The sequence below is a fragment of the Lissotriton vulgaris genome, chromosome 4_1 (genome assembly GCF_964263255.1).
Source record: "Lissotriton vulgaris chromosome 4_1, aLisVul1.2, whole genome shotgun sequence".
NCBI classification, from domain to species: domain Eukaryota; kingdom Metazoa; phylum Chordata; class Amphibia; order Caudata; family Salamandridae; genus Lissotriton; species Lissotriton vulgaris.
In genome coordinates this window covers 607,604,859-607,624,201 of record NC_141691.1, presented here as the reverse complement: position 1 = coordinate 607,624,201, position 19,343 = coordinate 607,604,859, and the positions used below count along the sequence as shown (strand labels likewise).

The following is a 19,343-nucleotide window of genomic DNA, read 5'->3' as shown; positions in this document are numbered from 1 at the left end:
TGGTCTCCTCCCTCTGTCTTCTGGTGGGAACCCCATCCCAGCTTGCAGTGATCCCCCCTGATACCTCCTTGTGGACCCTGGTGCTCACCCAGAGGACTGCCCCATAATCAAGCTCCCTGAGGTCAGAAAACTTACTGTTAATCAGAACTGGAAAACAAAGACTCAACATGTGCCTGTTTGCAATCAAATTGTACGGCCCCTGATAATCCTTTACTGCCCTTCACCAAGCCATCCTGTGCCTTGCAAAAGAGATCCACACAATCCACCCAGGTCTGTTGAGCCAACAACAAGTCGATAGTAAAGAAGATGATCGAAAGTAAGTGCAAGAGGATGCAATAGTTTATACAGGCAGAGGGAATAGGTAATCCCCTACCTCTGAGCTTCCTGTCTAGCAGTCAAGGGAATAAAGAACACCATGTGACTCCTTTCTACTCCTCTGGAGAAAGAACCCTATGATGGTAAGAACGTGGTGGGGGAAAGGTGATGGGGCTCTGTACAGCAGTACCTGGGCACAGGAAAGAAATGGCCAACGGGGCCAGCAATGCAGAAAAGAAAAGATAAACCGTAATAAACAATTCTCCAAATGTGTAGTAAAAGAAACAGCGTTGTCATGTGCTAAAAGAAAGGGAAGGGAGTAAGTGGGTGGCGACATGCCAAAGTGGCCTGGGAACACCCCCGTCATGCAGTTTACCAATGTCAGAGACCCCACTGAAGCATAAGTGGAGAACGCAAAGTCTGGGCAGTAAGAAGCAGGGACATTCCATTCAGGACACGTAGCGAATCACAGGCTGCCAGAGGCATGTGAATTTCTTATTTGAGTATAAAAGCTTATGGGACAGTTGTTCCATGGCTAGAGTGTGCCAAAGTCGAAGCTCACACTCTTTCCTTGAAATGATTTGTGTATTGTCAATCTCTTATTTCGTGAGATGCGGATGGCTAGGGATTAGGCCAGGCCCTATAGTGGTCTACAGGCCAAAGTCAAGTCCATATGTAGCCAGTGTCTTTCACTTTCTCTGACCACCCACTTGGAGATGTAGCGCAAATGGGCAGCCCAGTAGGAATCTAGAAAGTTTAGGCAGGAAAGCATTAGAAATGTGGGGTTATTTCCCTTTCCAAATGAAAGATTTGAGATCTCTTTGCATATGCGTAATACTGAAGACAACAAAAGAGATGACTGGGATGTTCCTTAGGGAACGAAGAAGGAAAGGGTCACTAGGGAAAAAGGGTTAGTGCTCAATGGAGGACAACCCCTGGGTATCCAATTTGTTGGATATAATGGCCTCACACACCCTTGTGAGTGTCATGCTTAATCATCGGCAATGCTCCTCATTGTGCAGGCGGTGCAATGCCCAACGGGCTCACCTCAAAGAGGGGCTCTTTATCGGAGATCTTTTATCCAACTGCCTATGGGTGAAGTGGGGGTGAGGGGCCAGGACAGAGTAGATAGTGTGGGTGAGGATAAAATGTGGCACAAGGTACCGGAAAGCAATTTTATTCTGGTGGTCCTCTGCCACAAGTAAAATCAAGGATAGCTGCTGCTCATGGGGACTATGGTTTCCCAGAGTGGACCAGGGCTAAAGTGCAAATGGTGTGGTCAACATGTTTCTCGCTTCTAGTACATTGACTGCGATTCTTCAAGACCTAGTGAAAAAATACAATCTACAAAACATGACCTAATGATAAGTATCAGTTTAAATACAGCACATAAGTTGTACTACCTGTATGACACTGCTCTTGCCTAAGGGTTAGAGTTATAGGGTGTCAACAGTACCCGTGGGTCTGACATCAAGGAAGAAGCCATAAAGTTTGAGGTTTCTACTGCTCGTGTCAGGGCCAGTCAAGCCTACCCATCTCCCCGGGTCCGGATAGTGGGACTATCCGGACCCGATGAGACTGACCCGATTGACTGGCCCTGATACGAGCAGTAGAAACCTCAAACTTTATCGCTTCTCCCTTGATGGATAGCTCAAAAAATTACTCAAATCAAGGCAGTTTTTCCCGATACTACCCCTCATGAGAAGCACAGGATTTTAACAATCTGTTTACCAATGGGGATCGCACCACACCTGAAGGACTGATTACTTGGGGTACAGTCTTTGCTGCAATCTACACAAAAACACATGGTGTTCAGTTTATGGCGGTAATACCGGACGTCCTGAAACAGATTCAAAATGAATAGGGGCAGAGCCTGCTTTGAATCTGGGTTTGAAACTACTGAAAGATTTTAAACAGGTCTCAGCTATCATATTAGCTAATATTAAAGGTGAAGCAGCATCCGTGGTGCTCCACCAAAAAATAAGAGAAATTGATGTAACTGAGCAATCATATGAACTGGCCAGAATATTCGAAAAATCCTATGAAGAACTAGGTAGAGATAGTTTGGGTGGGAAACCAGTTAAGCCCCAACTAACAGAGAACCCTGAAAAGTCCCGAGGAAGGTCTCCTCAAAAGGAGTCCTCTGAAAAGAGGTATAACCTCAGGAACAGGGATAATTTGAAAAAACCTGATAGATATCAAGATGCTGATACACGTTCCTCTTGTACCTTTCAGACTTCCTCACAGAAATCAGAAAAAAGAGGACGGTCAGAACACAAGGAAGAACGTGTGAAGTCCAAAGACCATCAACACGTTCCAAAAAATAAGAAAACCAAATTCACCAAAAAGAAGGTAGCTGGTCTAAAAACTAGAAGGACACTACTCAAGAAGGGGGAGTGGGCCCAGACAATGCTGGACAGTGCAGCAGAAGTCACTATAGCTCGCAAGATCGTGAAGGATCATCTGGAGACAGTGGACTTAAATGAGTACATCCAAGTTGAAACTGCAGATACCAGGGTTAGTGTACCCCATAAGTTGTATGAAGTAACGCTTCGGATGGAGGGGGACATAACTAGGAAAAAAGAACACTCTTTTGGGAGCGGCTCTCTAAGGGTTATGACATTCTTCTAGCTGAAAAAGACTGGCCACCAAAATTTGTCAGGGAATGCTCACATGGCATTCCCTGACAGCCAGCCTTCTCCAATCATATTCCAATTCACTTAAAATACATCTATGCCAGAAAATGGGCTGTAGCCCAGGCTCCAACATTATATAAAAATCATGTGGGATGGGATGAGGATTCTCCTCACCATAAAATCCAGTAAAAAACTCAACCAACTGCTCAGAGGAAGTATCCAGTTACGTAAGAAGCTAAAAAACAGGTCAGGGAGATATTAGATCAACTTGAATGCCAAGGGGTGATTGAAACATGCACCTTGTCAATGAACAATCCTTTGTTTCCTGTCTCAAAACCAGACAATACATATTGTCTAGTTTTGGATTACAGACATCTAAACTCTTGTTGTAAAACATTTGCAGTACAAAATGCACACAGTGCAGCTCAAAATATTGCACCTGAAAACAGGTATTTGACCGCTTTCTCAATTATGGGGACAAAGCGGCACTTCTGTCGTCTCCCTGGGATTCAAGAATAGTCCAGGGTTATTTTCAGCCAGAGTAACAGAGTTACTACAAACGTATGATGATGAGGCCTTATATTATGTTGATGACATCTATCTAACAGACGATGACTTGGACAGGCACTTGAACAGAGTGGATACCATTATACTTGGCTTCGCCTCTGAAGGGTATAAATTCAATTTTAAGAAATCGAGAATTGCCCACCTCAACGTCATTTTTCCAGGATACCAGTTATCAAGTGAAGGCAAAAGCCTGGAAGCCATCTTTTTAGAGAAGTGTGCGCTGCTCCAACCTCCAAAACGCTGAAAAACTTACAGTCAATTCTAGGTTTCCTGAATTTCGGAAGAACATACATTCTAAATTACACATAAAGGGTTAAACCTCTCTACAAATTATTCAAACCTGATTTCAAAACAACTAATTGGACTCAAAAACACACCGAAATTTTGCGTTCAGTGCAAACAGACATGTTAGCAACAACACATTTACAGACACGTGCAAACGTACGCAATCTTGTAATCTGAATCATTTCTGGAAGATGCGGATTCACGTACTTAACCTTTAATGAAGGAGAAAAAGTACCAATAGCTTATAAATCACACTTGTACACACAAGCTGAAATGAAATTCACTTCAACAGAAAAAGTTCTGACAGCGGTTCAAACTGCAGTAGCAAAAGAGAGAGCCCTCGCACAGGGTAAGCGCATAAAGGCTGTTACTCCTGTACCTGCCTTAGAAGCAGTGACAAAGGGAAGCATTCCAAATGCAAAGGCTTTACATCCGAGAAGGATACAATGGGTTAATTCTCTTGCTGCAACAGACGTTTAAAACGTTTTTGACCCTTACTTGAAAACACAAAAATTTCTACAATACAAAGAAGAATGTCCTCTGCCCACTGAGAGTCTGCCTCCAGAACAATACAAATGTATAATTTATACAGCCAGATCAGCACAGCCCGCAATTGGGGCTAAACAAGCTTATAGTGCTGCGTATGCGAATGTTAAAGGTCGCTGGCGCGATGTTAAATTCAGACCTATGGTCACAAAAACCCGATCTCTCTGAGACTGTACAGCTCAGAGAGCTGAACTACAGGCATTCAAGATGGTGCTTGAAAATACTGATCGCAAATTCCCCACATTCATAGTGTGCGATTCGTATTCCTGCGTCCAATCTTACAATGAATACTTGCAGAACTGGATTTAAAACGGTTTCAAAGATGCAAAAGGTGGCACAATCAACCATAAGTTGCTTTGGGAACAAGTAATTCAATTACAGAATGAACTACAAAAGACTCATGTGATCCATACATTAAGTCATCAACGTGATGGCGTTCACGTTGAAGGGAATTCATTGGCTGATGAAGCCGTGAAGGCAGCTGTGTAAACGGCTTCCGTAGCTGCAATCACTCATTCAAAAACGAAAATAGACTTCGAAATAATGCTAGCTGTCAATGCCACAAGCAAAGGCAGCGGTGCAGTGTTACCTCTAAAATATCCACTCGAATAGTCATACATAATTGGCGCCAACTCCGTTCCTTGTGCTCGAATCCCTGGAGTGGGGGATAGAGTAATTCCAAACAGGAGACGTAGAGGAGCTTTGCTACAAGAAGCACATTTGGGAGAGGGTCTGATACATCAAGGGATCTCTAAATCTATACTAGAATTAAAAGAGACATACTGGTGGCCAGGGATGAATACCCACATTCACGAATTTGCAATTAATTGCCATGACTGCAACAGAGATTGCAGCAGAGAACGCCACCAGATAACTCCCTACGGTGTAGCCAGCCCAGTGCAAACACCATTGTTAGACAGCATTAGACTATCTACACACAGACGTCACTATAGACGAATGCAGTCCCACAACTATTAGGGCAAGATTCATTTGGATGTGGCCTCAGCGCTCGGCTGATGCCCAAACTGTTATAAAAGATTTCAGAGTATCCGCACATACTCAGTCGGCACGCTACATTCTGACCAGGGTCCTGCGTTTAGCTCTCGAGCTTACAAGGAGGCCATGGGCAATCTTGGAGTTGCATTGCGGTATTCTAGTCCAGTCCATCCTGATGGAAATTCTGTAGTGGAGAGAAAAAAACGGGACATAAAGCAATCTATAACAGCTAGAGTATTAGGCTGGGGCTACGGGTTGGTCAAACATCTAATAAGTGTCCAACATAGTCTAAATAATCTGTCAAGAAGTTCTCTGGGTGGAATCACTCCATATGAAATCCTTTTTGGTACTAGAATGCTTGTCCAGGACCTCGATCTTCACACTTCAGTGGTAGAACAAAAACCTTCTGATATCAAAGGCCATTTGACTGTTTTGCAGGACTAAAATGAAACAAGGAGAAGTCAAAGTAACACATTGCAGAAGCCAACGAACACTGAAGAGGAACCACCTGTCCCAGCAAGGCCTGCCTGGATTTCAAAGATTGGGGATCCAGACAGAAAAGATCGCGGACAAGAAGGAATTTGGGCCTTCTTAGAGACAACCAGTTCCTGTGCTAGCAATCCACGGATCAAGAACAGTGTTACTGCTGCCCCTTGCTGGAAGAAAGGAGAACAGGTTTATATCCATCGACCTGGTAAAACCACATCATGTGGCCAATCATAAGTAGTAGGCAAAGTGGACTCCAAAGATGTAGCAGACAAACAAGTCTGGCTACTATCTAAGAGGTTCAAACTGAGAAAGTCATCACCTTTGAGGAATCTGCAGTGAGAAAAGGACTATGCAACAAAGCCATGGAACTTGGACCTCTTGAGACCCAAATAACAGTTCGTCAAGAAACGCCTGTCTACAATGAAATAGCATCTGACTATACTAATATGACAAGTGATGAGGTAGTTCCAGCGATTTCAAATAATACTGATGCAATCCCTACAATTGACAGAACTGCCTCTGGTTATTTCATTACCTTTGATACGTTTTCCGAGGATCCCAGTGAACCTGAAACGACACTAGCAAATAAAACTTTCAAAGAACAAGTAACAGAACTTTTTCATCAACTGGAAAAAACTTATCTGGCTTCACCATGGGTTGATCTTTGGATTGTGCTAGGCATGCTCTTTTTCCTACTTTGGCTAATTCTTGTATTAACTTTGGGAATGCTAATAAATGAAAGATATAGTAAAATGGACACAGCAAGTAAGAACATCAACTCACTCCTCAAGCAACACAAATCATCGCATTGTGTACAAAGAGACCTGTCATCACTGAACATCACAGCTGTTCCTTTACCTGGTAGTATACCTTGGGACAGAACTGATTATTACATATTTGGTCCTGCAGAGCTGTTGAAGATTCCACACCAATTCAAGGTTTTCCTGAGTGATTTTGTTTTACCCAGCACATTTTCTGATGATTGGGACTTTGAGACTGTTAATAATATGATGTCAGACTTAGAGATGTCTGCAAAATGTACAAAACATGAATACTTAGAACTTTCATCAGATTATGAACAAATGTACTGTTATAATCACTATGGTCATCATTGTGTGCATAGATCTGCAAGCCCTAGAAATGTTTATACTTATAATCAATGGGAACATTGTCCAACGCCACCAAAGGGTAGCTCAAAAACATTCTATGAAAAATGTCCATACTTTTCAGGTTTTAATCTTTCAAATCCAGAAACCTTTTATTTTAAAAATGTTAATAAGACAGGAATGAAAAGTATGTTGACTAATACTAAGCAAAGTTATTCTGCAGCCTTTTATGCTCAGCTGTCCACATTAGGTTTTGACTTTTGGAAACATTAAGACAAAAACTGTCTGGGGTTCAAAGACTGGCAGGTGCAGGGATTAGAAGCTTTGTTTCAAGCCTGCATTTTCCCTGAACAAATAATGTTTTTGAATGACAGTGCCCAACAGACATCCTGTCTTGGCCTAGCCAAGATAAAAGATTTAAACAAACCGTCCATACCTACAACCACACCGGATAGTAAGAACACTACAAAGGGAGTGGTCGACGTAAAAACAATTTTACTTGAAAACAGAACTAATCCTGATTGGAAAAAATGGTTAATCTGGCCCACAGACACAAACAACTGTCAAGATAGATTCCTGAATAAAACAAAAGGGTTCACATTGACTAGGCCAGATCTAAGATATGTCCAGAGACAACATCCAGGGATAGTAACAACATATAGGGTAGGAAAACTGTGCTTTGAGTGGCTTCAAAAATCCACACAAACAACACTTATCTTTACTTAAAGATGACGTTGATTCAAGGGACTTCTTACAAGGACCTGCAAAACTGCGTAATAAACGTTCTATATATGCTGGAATATATGCCATTTATAATCAAGCTTGGAAAGCGACACAAACAGAGACTGCAGAACGAATACGAGAAATTGAGCGTACTAATTTAGAGAACTCTCTCTCTGTTGTTGACAATGGGTTAACGACTCTGTCATATAGAATTTTTTCTTTGGACAGCATAGTATCATCTGTCATAGACATAATGGAACAGGACTTGCTCATGCTACAGCATGGACAGACACAATTACGTTCTATAAAGCTTTAAGGCTGGACGCTACAAAATCTTCGTTCTGGATATGTGCCATGGCGTCTAATCAACACCACGTCATTGTTTTCTGTATTTAACCTAACAGATAAACAAATCACTTTGGCACAAAGAGGAGCAGACTATATGGTGCTGAGCATTGAAAAACTGGAAAGATTACCACTAACTGTTTTGGAAAAACCGGCAACAGAATAGCTAATACATGAAACATTTTCCATTTTCAATATTGTTTAAAACATATACCAGCTGGCATATATGAAAGGTTGGGTAAAGAATACATCAAGTCAACCTGGGATTTACCATATACTCACAGATGTTGGAGTGGGGGAAAAGAAGTATTTCTTAGTGGTACCAACTGCAAAAGCGCACTAAGCGGTACACTCTTATGTCAGGGTATTAACTTACACGGAGCCTGCGATGGTTCTTCGACCAACTTATCCTGCCACCTGCAAGGTTCACCAGCTGCAGCGAAAGATCCAATTTTTAGGCAGCTTTCTAACGGAAGCTACATTATGTTGAATGATCACAGCTGCTGTGGCATGTTGCCAGGAATAGCCTATCTCTTAACTTTGTCAGCCAGGGTCACTTGTTGTATGCAAGTACTGTTTCCAAAAACTAAGACTGACGGGGAGTCGCCGTTATGGCCTTCACTGAACATCTCTTCTATACGAGTTGATACTTTAAGCAGAATGAAAGGCATTCTTTTACAAAAAACTGTGCCACTGACCTCGTCCAAAGAGACATATAAACTACAAGTTGCAAGGTCTTCTGCAGAGATACATGCTCTTTTGATTTGATTTGGGATTTATAAAGCCCATTGGCGTCTTGGCGCTATGTGACATAGTAGACCAGCTAGCTTCTGTTTGAGGTTGAAAACTTGCAGTGAACAACCAAGTTTTTATCTCTTTTCTAAAAGAGAGCAAGGAGGGGTTGTTTTTGATAGACATTGGGAGCAGGTTCCAAATCCTAGCTGCATGCAATCATTTTCTGATGGCTGGATCTTAAGGATCAGGAGGGCTCATACCATTCAAATGACTTTTCAGGAACTGACAGCCCGTTCCATGGAGTGCCTTGTATGTCAGACAGAGGGATTTGAATTTAACTCTTTTGCCAATTAGCAGCCAGTGAAGACCAGTTAATCTGTGTGCTACTGGTTCAAACTTTGGGATATCTAGCACCAGCCTGGCTGCTGCATTTTGTGGACGTTATAATGTTGCCAGTTGCTTGGCCTGAATCCCTGCATAAAGCGCATTTCCAAAGTCCAACCTAGATAGCGCTAGTGCAGTAACCACTGTCTTGCGTGAATCATGTGGAATGAAAGGGAGGAGTTTTCTAATTGTTTTGCGAATGTACTAGATGGAGGATGATAGCTTGTTTGTTTGTGTCTCATATGTGAGCTTGTCGTCCAGGAGGACTCCCAGGTTTCTGACTTTATTGACTGGGGCGGGATGTTGGCCCAGGTTATCCGGCCACCATTCCTGAGACCATGCTTGCATCTCAGTCCCCATCAGCATGACTTCACTTTTATTTCCATTTAATTTCAAGCAGTTGCCCTGCATCCATAGAGAAATGTGTTGCATGCATTTCTTAAATTTCTCTGCCGTCTCTTTAATATTATTTGAGATAGACACCACGATTTGTGTATCATCGGCTTAAGAGACTGGGGTGAAGCCATAGTTCCTTATTATTGCTGCAAGGGGTGCCACATATAGGATGAATAAAGTGGGACTTAGTGACGACCCCAGTGGAACACCGCATGGTGAGCTGAAAGGTTTGGATTTTGCCTCTCCCTGTTCTACCGTGAAAGTTCTATTTGACAGGTAGGAGGCTATTAGAGTTTGAGCAGACTCATGCACTCCTGCATCTCTGAGGCGGCGGAGTAGGATATCGTGGTTTACCGTGTCAAAAGCTGCCGAGAGATTTAATAAAAATCAAGGCGGCCTTTCCCCCGGCATCCAGTATATACTAAGTTCCTCTGTGGCCATCAACAGGGCTGTTTCGGTTCCATGCCCTTCTTGAAAGCCAAATTGTGAATGGTCTTCTGAATTGTTCTCGTTGAGAAATTGGGACAGCTGCCTGTTCAGTAATTTCTCCAGAACTTTCGCCGGAAAAGATATTCTTGCTATGGGTCTGTAGTTGCCCGGTTCTTGTGGGTCTAGAGTGGATTTCTTTAGTAGTGCGAGAACGGATGCTGTTTTCCAAGTCTTCGGGAAGTGGTTAGTTTTCATTATTTCTTTGAAAAGCTATACTAATTGTTCACTCAATAGTTCGGGAAAAAGGTGCATTATCTTGGGTGGACATGGATCGGAGGGGCATCCTGACTTTGTTTGCATAACAACCTGAAGAATCTGATCGGTGGAAGGAGGGTAAAATTGGAAGGGGTGTCCAATTGTATGAGATATAAGGTGGTCATTCATTTCCCTGTTGGTGCATGTAGTTTTGAAGGACTCACAGACACTGCCTACTTTGTCTACAAAGAACTGGCCCAGGATATTGCAAAACTCTGTGCTGATTTCGGCAGGCGCAGAATTGTCATTTTTTATTAATTTTTTTACTATGGTAAAGAGTTCTTTGCTTGAGGTTTTTGCTTCCTTTATTTTTCGTATGAAGTATTTACTTTTTTATGTTAATATAAATTTTTTATAGGTAGCCAGTGAGGATTTATATCTCTCTCGTGATTCAGACTCATAATTCCTCCTCCATATCCTTTCCCATTTCCTACATGTTTGCTTTTGTGTTGTTATCGCTTTTATCAACAAACTGCCCTGTACATTTCGCAGAAATGTTAGGTCGTATCTTAAACATGTCTGATACCAGTGCTATTGTACATGTATTTAAGACAGTTTTTTCAAGACTGTTAGCACCCTTTGAAGCAATCTTCTGCATATTTCCAAACTTCGTGCACTCTATGTTCGGCAGCCTGCCTCTCATTTTGGGACTCGTAGCAGGAATACTATTCTTGTTCCTTCTGCTCCGATATGGCAAGTTGTAACAACCGGATTTTCGGACCAGATGGAATCAGCTCACCAGACACCACTATCCCAGCCAAAACGTAACCACCTCTCTCCTCAGGACCTACTTACCATGGTACCTGGGTACCTACCTGGGGATGGGGAATTAGCAATATAAAAGCTTAGATCATCCAAAACTCCACCAAATCCATAGGGATTACTAGAAACAATCACTAATTGCTACGGAATTCCATATTCTACACCACACTCATACATTATAGTCTCGCTGCAACTTAGGCCCAGACTATGCTACCCTCCTACTCATAGTGAAGGGGGCAGTTCTGATTACTTACCATTACACACTGACCACAATCAGTGCTCACACAAGCCACAATCCTGTGGGTATACACACCGTATCCTCCGGTGCACTCTCTCTCTCTATCTCAAGCCACAATCCTGTGGGTATACACACCGTATCCTCCGGTGCTCTCATTAACGCCGCTACACAAAGGCGATCACTATCATATTGATACCTTTAACTCTCTCTCTCTCTGTTGGGAAGTTTCACTATATACTACTGGGAATATCTCACAAATTATATGATAGATAGACAGTTCAATCCTTTCACACAAGAATGGCCAAATTACGGTATGCAAAGGTTATTCTCTGATTTAAGTGCTCCCTTGCTTAGTTACCACTTACCCGGACGGGAAACGCATCGGTCCACATAACAGCAAAGAAAGGTTAACTTTACCATACAAATAACAGTTACACAATGGTTCACTAAGAACTGGGGTCCCTTTATTACACAATAACAAATTATAACAACAATATAATACTGCAATATAACATATAGCCTGAAAAGCAAAGGAAAGAATTAGAATGTGGGTGCACGCTAATAAGAAAGGGTCGACGTCACCTTATGAGTACGTAGTCTGGACTCAGTTGTCATCTGGGTTCCCTTCTCGTCTGTGCCTTGGCTCATCTTATGATCACCCCTGCATTCACGGATACACGTCTGCACCGCTATGCTCTGTCTCCTCTGCTCCCCTCCAAGTCACTGGAACCTCCCTCTTGTTCTCTGTTTTGTCTGTCTCACTCTCGTCATTATGCACTACTCCTCTCTCCTCCCGATCACAAACTATCTTCACCTTCCGACTTCGATCTTATAAATCAGTTATTGCCGCTCTAGTATTCGTTCGCTTCACTAACTTATTCACTCTGCATGCCTTAGTATCAAAGCTCACCAGCTGCTCCAACTAAAATAACTTCAATCTTTCTGAGAGATTATCAGCCTTCGGTCTTTTCGGATTTCAAAATGGCGACAGTCTTCTTTAAGTTGATTAACTGCAATAATGCTAACGACTAGCTGCTCTCTACTAACTGACTGAATGAACTCTCCTCCTCTCTGTACTTTCGCTAATATAGAACCTTGTTCATGCATGTGAATTTCCAGCCAGTAACCTGCCGCCCACCAAATTCTTGTACCACTCCGTGCCAAGGACACGTTCTCAGCCGGCCGGCCTGATGTTATGTCTTCGACATGAAGAAAAATACAGTCTTTCGATAAGGGCCAGCCCGAGCTGGTTCTCTCCAAGCGAACAACACCTTATAACTAAAACATTACATTTGACCTAAAAGCGTCTCAAGCAGCCGAGGCAGAAAGAAAGATGGAGTCTCTCTCGTTCAAGGCCTACAAGGCCCGAAGTAAGCATGAAGATGAATAACTCTATCAGGAATATACTAGTAACCTTACAAAAGGACGGAATAATACTAATACTAAGGAATCTATCCCCTAACATAAGCTTATAGGCCCTAGAATAGAGAAAAGAATAGGGAATTATGTCAAGCATCTTGCAAATAGGCCAGATCTAAGGCTCTAATCCCTCTATTAGAATGATAGTAGGCTAAAGTCACCTTCACTCAAAAAGGGGAACAAAAACCCGATCAGAACACAAGTCCGGTCACCAGCGACAGCCAGATTATCATAGAGAACGCTCTCCTTGCAATGAAGTGTCGTGAGCGCATGATACAGATTCTGGGCCTGGCTCGTTTAAGAGATCTGAATACCACGTGGTTCCTATCATTCTGACCGATCTGGCAATATTGCATATTACCTGTTCCATGAAGCCTGCTATGTGGAGAAGAATGCGTGCTATACATCTATATGACACTCCCATCAGCACTGCCAACGGATGTTGATACTTTGCTTGGTTCAGTAACGGTTCATGCATTGTGATGTCCCCAGCGGCTACCAATCCTGATGACGACATTCATTGAGGTCTCACAGACGCAAACTGCTGACGGTGAGATACGTGGATTGACAGGCACACAGGTACCATCTCCATCTCCTTCGAACATTGCTAATGCGGCTGACGCTGAAGGTGATGCTTCACATTTTTGTGCAATCGGTCTACTTAACAAAGTGGTCCAACTTTCACCTACTGTGGTAGACAAATTCTTTACCAGCTTAGAAGATTTGATCTTTTCTCCAAACAATGAGACTGACTTTCGAAATTGGCACACAGCGTTCTATGGACTCTGTATTCGACCTTCATTTTTAAAACAAAACTTTTAACTTTGGAACTCTATTTTTCTACGATTTGACTTTTTTTTCCAAAATTTCTTTTTTTTTTGTTTCGGCACAAAGTAATCTGCTTAAAGTAGAACTATTAATAGATAACAAGAATTCTGTGAAAGCTTCCAAGAGACAATATTTGATCTTGTCCAAAACCAAAACAATTTACTTATTCTGCCATGGAATGGTCTCGACTTTTTCTTCTGTATTTAAGGGCCATTTCATTAATGTATTTTCATGATTCATTCGGATAGCATTTCCAAATGTCGTACTATATGCTTCAATGAAAAGGTTGCTTTTAAAATGCGTAAAGCACAAATGCTCATTTTTCATGTACAACCATTTCAAATGCATTTTTATGTACTTTGGATGGGGTTATTAACACATCATGCTTTAGATATGTTTTAAATGCTTAGAAATGTAGTCATGTCAAACATAATAAAGTGGAGCGGGTGTTGTATGGCGTTTTAGGACCCAAGTGAAATTTTCCAGATTCATGCCCTCATATAGGCACAATTCACATTGCCCTAATATAGGCATAGAAAGCATACCCATATTTAGACATAGCCCATGCAGTCCAAATACAGGCATGGCTACATCCACTTGTTCCAAAAAGCCACAACGATTTCTTGGAAAACTCAACTTCAGCTGTCAGGGACATCCCCTTGCTTGAATATTGATTTGTCCTAGAAATGATTAAGTTTTCAAGGAACTACCATTCCCTTCAGGCTCTTTGATGACGTTATTATGTCCGACTTTACGTCAAACTAGGCACCTTCAACCTTCAACCAACGTGTGTTTGCTAGAGCAAGTGATGGCATATTTATACCCATAAATATGCCTTCACTTGCTCTAGCAAACACACAGTGGTTTGGAGCAGTTCGACTATCTACTTGCCCGACGCAGCTCGCTACAGCAAGTGTTGAAGAAAGCCAACCCTCCAGCTGAAGCACTGTTCAAGAAGCTGTCCTTTCTCTCGCTGAGAATCCAGTTCTGGTGTTTCCAAGCTCCCTTTGCGAGGTGTTGGGAAATCGAGACAGAGATACCAGACCTCCTTCATTCTAAAACCAAGGTACGGAGCTGATTAGACCCTAAGAGAAATCTTGGATAGATTCTTGGCAAAGAAACTAAACCTATGCTACACCACATTTACTTCTTCCCGTGTACTAGACTTAGGTTAGGTACATTTTAGAAGCACCAGTTGAGTACTTTTAGCCATTGTTATTTATATATGTATTTTTATGGATTAGAAACCTTACAAAGCTTTTACAGTAGTATTTCATAATACTATTCTGGTTGTATGCACTTTACTTTGCAACCTGCATTACGATTGTAGCAGTTCATTTCCTTTGTATGAGAAAGAAGACTGTTCAATGAATCCTTTTATTGAAAACGCTCAAGTTAAAATGTGGTATTGTCATGTCATCACCTCTTGTGGAGCTGAGGTGAGAAAACAGCTGCCAACTGAGAAACCAACATGGCTTGCCATGAAATCACTGCATTGTCTAATGGGGTCGAACACAAGTTTCTGTTTATGCAGGAATTAAATACTATATTTTCCCTGAAAATTAAGAATATAAAGAATATATCTACCTCTTGCTGAACCTTTAGTAGCCTCTTCATCAGTGTATCAAAATGTTAAGCGCCAAAACTGGATAATGTTTTTTTTTTACGGATATGCCATAAAGAATTCAAAAAAATGTTAAAAAACATTCTGTCAAAAAGCAACAGAGGGGCAGCTCTTTCTCCAGGTCAGAGCTAACTGGTACCAAAAGAAAAAAACTGACATGAGCACGCTGATGTGGCACATACATAGGGGACACGGACATCACCTCCGATGTAGAGAATGCCGATTATGCTGTGCGGAGCTCATCAACCCCACCTAACAACATGCAGAGATACTGCTCACACAACAATTTTCCAGATCCAGTCTGATGGCTGGGAAATTCCAAGGTAGGGAATGTGAGGCTAGATATCTCTATGAAATATTATTAGCAAGGCTTCAAATTCCCCCTGGCATGACGGTGGAGGAAAGAGCCATGCCAGAATATTTCCAAAGAATTTCCACTTCCCAGAAGCAAAATTCAAGCATACATTTATTAGGAAGAGGGCGTGAAAAGTAAGGGAATAATTACATTTAGACAAAGCCATCAATTGGTAAAGTCTCATTATGTTTGATTTAAATAAGAAGTAATAACACAGGATAAGACTTCCCCATCATGGATTGGAACTCTCGAATAGCATTACAGGGACAGACCACCATCTTGGAATGGCAGTTTATGAGGTTTGTCTACACTCCTCTCCTGAACCTCCTGGTGTCAGTTTGACACACAAAAAAGAAGCCCAAGTCTGACAACCTTTTCCAGCCCTGAATTCGGTAGTCTTGCAGATGCTCTTCATGACTTATGTTTCACGTGACTTGCGGAAAACTCCTCCAGGTGACTGCAATTGTGGTCTAGGTGGTGGGAATGGTTAACCAAGCATTGAGAGCGGGATCAAGCAACATTCAGGCTGACAGTGGGATGAGTGTTTAATCTTCTCCTGAACTCCTATTTTCTTGCCACTGTTGTAATAGCCCATCAGACTGGTAGAAGAGAGGTCAGTTGATAAGGATGCACCTTGCCTGCACAATTATCCCCACCCAGAGGATTACCCACTGCCCTGGCAGAACAGAATGAAATTCAAACAAACCGTGGAGGCAGGGTCATCTGCACCATAATGAAACAGTGTAAATGAGCATAGGAACAAACTAATCAGACATAGGAAGGACAGGGGCTAGAATCATTCCAGCCAATCCAGAAAATCTCATTCCATGGAGAAAGATTAACAGTCTCTGAAATTAAAGAGACACCTCCTTGTACTGTCTCCAGCTATAGATTCAGACTGAAATATTAACGACTGTGTTTAGGAAGAGGAAAGCGATGGTAATAGAGCTTGAGTTGTTCAGGTAGTCATGAGCCCCTGTGTCTGCATTTCTCCAGTACCATCTAATGGTTGGTCATTTATATGTGGGACTTGAGAAGATTGGATGCAGAAGTTTGGCTGATTCTTAAATTATGTATCAGTAATATAGATCAAAGTGAGTTGCCAGCTTTTCAATATTTTGTAGTTCTCTTAAAATATTACTTGTAAAATAGAAATAAGAACCACTACCTAAGATAAAAATGTATATACTCACAGTAACTACAAGAAATAGGGGTTCACAGTGGTCTCTAAATCTCTTCAGTGATTCAATGTTGTCAGCTGGAGCCTATCACAAATGAATCTATGATTAATGGCTTTTTAATAAATAAACTACAGTCAATAGTGTTCTGCTTTACAGCAGCATGCCTGATTATTATACCTTCAAAAAGTTGTTACATTTCTGAATAATCATTTGCATCTAATGCCTAACATGCACAATTCTAAATAACCACAGCTGTAATTTAGAATGTAACATCTTTAAACAATACATGACACTGATAACATTCCAAAGAGAGTTCAGTATTGCCCACGCTGTTTGAAGGATAAGGAAAAGTGACTTACTTGTAATCTTTCTATGTTTCATGAAAATAATTGTCAGAGGCATACAGACTAATTAGTCCTACTTGTATGGAACCCCACAGCAGTATTCTAAAGATACTATCTCTATCTACGGAATACTATATTGTCATCATGTGCATTTTTGCCGGCAACATTACCTGAATTTCTTCAAAATTAGACAAAAAAGATAACAATAAATCAATTCCCTAAATACAATACAGGGATTAAAATTATGGACTCGGTAAGGAATAGCTTTTATTAATTGGACAGCAATTTAAAATAGACATACCCTCAGATTTGCTGTCATTCCTTTCCTGCACTGGGAGTCCATCTCACCATATTTCATGGGAAAGCAGGGCCCTAAACATTCTCAAATAGAATGTCATTCAACTGCTGTGGGGTTAAGTGCTTTTTTATGACTTCTGTGAATAAAGAACTTGGGGTATATTTTGTAAGTATGTATTCTTTCCTTCTACATCATAGGATTTGTATTGATAGCTAAAAATACCGAATAAAATAGTACACTTGCACCCAATAGAGTTCACAGTCAGCAAATAGCAGATCGATTACTGATAGAATTTGGAAAGGCAGAGAGATGGTATGTCTATCCAAATCGATTGCACAAAGTATTGGATATCTGCTCTGGAGTTTAATTCTAGGCAGTAGTGTCTAGAGATGGTATAAATAAAACTAAATGTTTCTGACATTGGGACATTTCTTATTGAGGCCATGGTGGCGGATGTTTTCCTTGAGAAATAATCTCGTGTGTAAGCTTACCTGATTCAAAAGACTAACTTACACTTTTGAGGAAGTTTACACTTTTGACTACGTTTTCTACTTTTTGGTATTCACAAACTCTGAGTGTAAGTTACAAAAACAACAAAAAAGTAGCAAATACAGAATTGCAGTTGGTTAACCACTTGCAACATCCTCCCACAGAAAATAATGGAGGTAGGAACTTAAGATAAAACCCCATTGGAAATATTGTTAAATTAAAATATATTTAAAATTGTTACAAACATTAATATATAAATTGATGATAACAAATACACATGGCACATATGTTTTATTTAATTATAACATCTTTTAATAGCCTATTATGAATTTTAAAAAAAGAATGCAACAATAAATGTTATTTAAAATATATAAATTTTAATTAATCCTATGCACCACTTAATTATTATTAATGCACATTAAAATTATATTTTCCTCTTTAGGCAGGAATTTATTTCGTAATTTAAACTTCAGAAAAAAATTATTTAATATATTTCTAATAATTAAAGTTTTAATCCAACATGAATGTAATAATGCTGTAGCATTTTTGTTTTATTTTATTCTGCATTTAAAGTAAATATAAAATGAGTTTGCATTAATACTTAGCATAAACATATTTTTAATCTTTTTGAATTAAATACATTTTAACATTTTTCCACACAATTTCCCTGGGGAGACTATGCCATTGGAGCTGTGATCTCTGTATGGTCAAGAATAGGAAAAGAAATATTTAATTTAACTTGGAAATAAATATAAAAAATATTTTATGTTAAATAATATTATAAATTCATTTTATTTACACATAACAAATTTCTCTTCCAAGAGCAACTATACAAACAGATGATGGGCACCTGCTTTACTCCTAGCTATGCCAACCTTTTATCGGCTGGTGAGGAGCAAGTGCAATGGCGGAATGATATAACAATCACATTCAGCATATTTTAATATGGCTAAGATTCATAGACGATTCATTCTTTAAGCTCTGGGGTTCATTCAAAGTGAAAACTTATAGACTGGAATCAACATTATTCATAAAATAGAGCAGGAAGAAAGTATATTATCTAGACCTCAATGTGAAGGTCCTAGTTGGACACTTGGCAACACAGAACTTCTATGACGAATTGTTCCATCTTTGGAGAGATTGTAGTACATTCTAAAAAGGTCTTTACTAATGAACAGAGCAGAATGATTCAGAGGCTCAACCCCATAGGACAATTAGATCATTCATTACAATAAGCAATCCACAAAGCTGAACTGAAACATGAGAACTACTCTTTGATAAGATGCTCAAAAATAGTTAATTCGAACACATATATGTGACTTATTACAAAATATAGTGCACAAATAACCAAGATAGGATTCATTCTAAAAAGCAATCGTACATTTTGAAAGCAGACACAGTGATTAGATTGGATCTTTAACTTACAATATTCAGTAGGCTAAAATAACTTTTTCATTATTGAGGAGTTACCTGCCTTTGCAGAAAAACAAAAATTGACTAAGTAAGCAATGTGGTTTTAAGGCATGTGGCAAATGTAT

General features: G+C 40.5%; 1 protein-coding gene across 1 annotated transcript in view; it reads right to left on the bottom strand.

Annotated features, from left to right (window-relative positions):
- Nucleotides 1–19,343, bottom strand: part of NME8 (NME/NM23 family member 8) — an 843,103-nt gene that overhangs the window by 719,468 nt on the left and 104,292 nt on the right. The window contains exon 4 of the mRNA XM_086967295.1: nucleotides 16,687–16,758. Coding sequence (XP_086823421.1) covers nucleotides 16,687–16,758 — 72 coding nt within the window. The remainder of the gene's footprint in view (nucleotides 1–16,686; nucleotides 16,759–19,343) is intronic.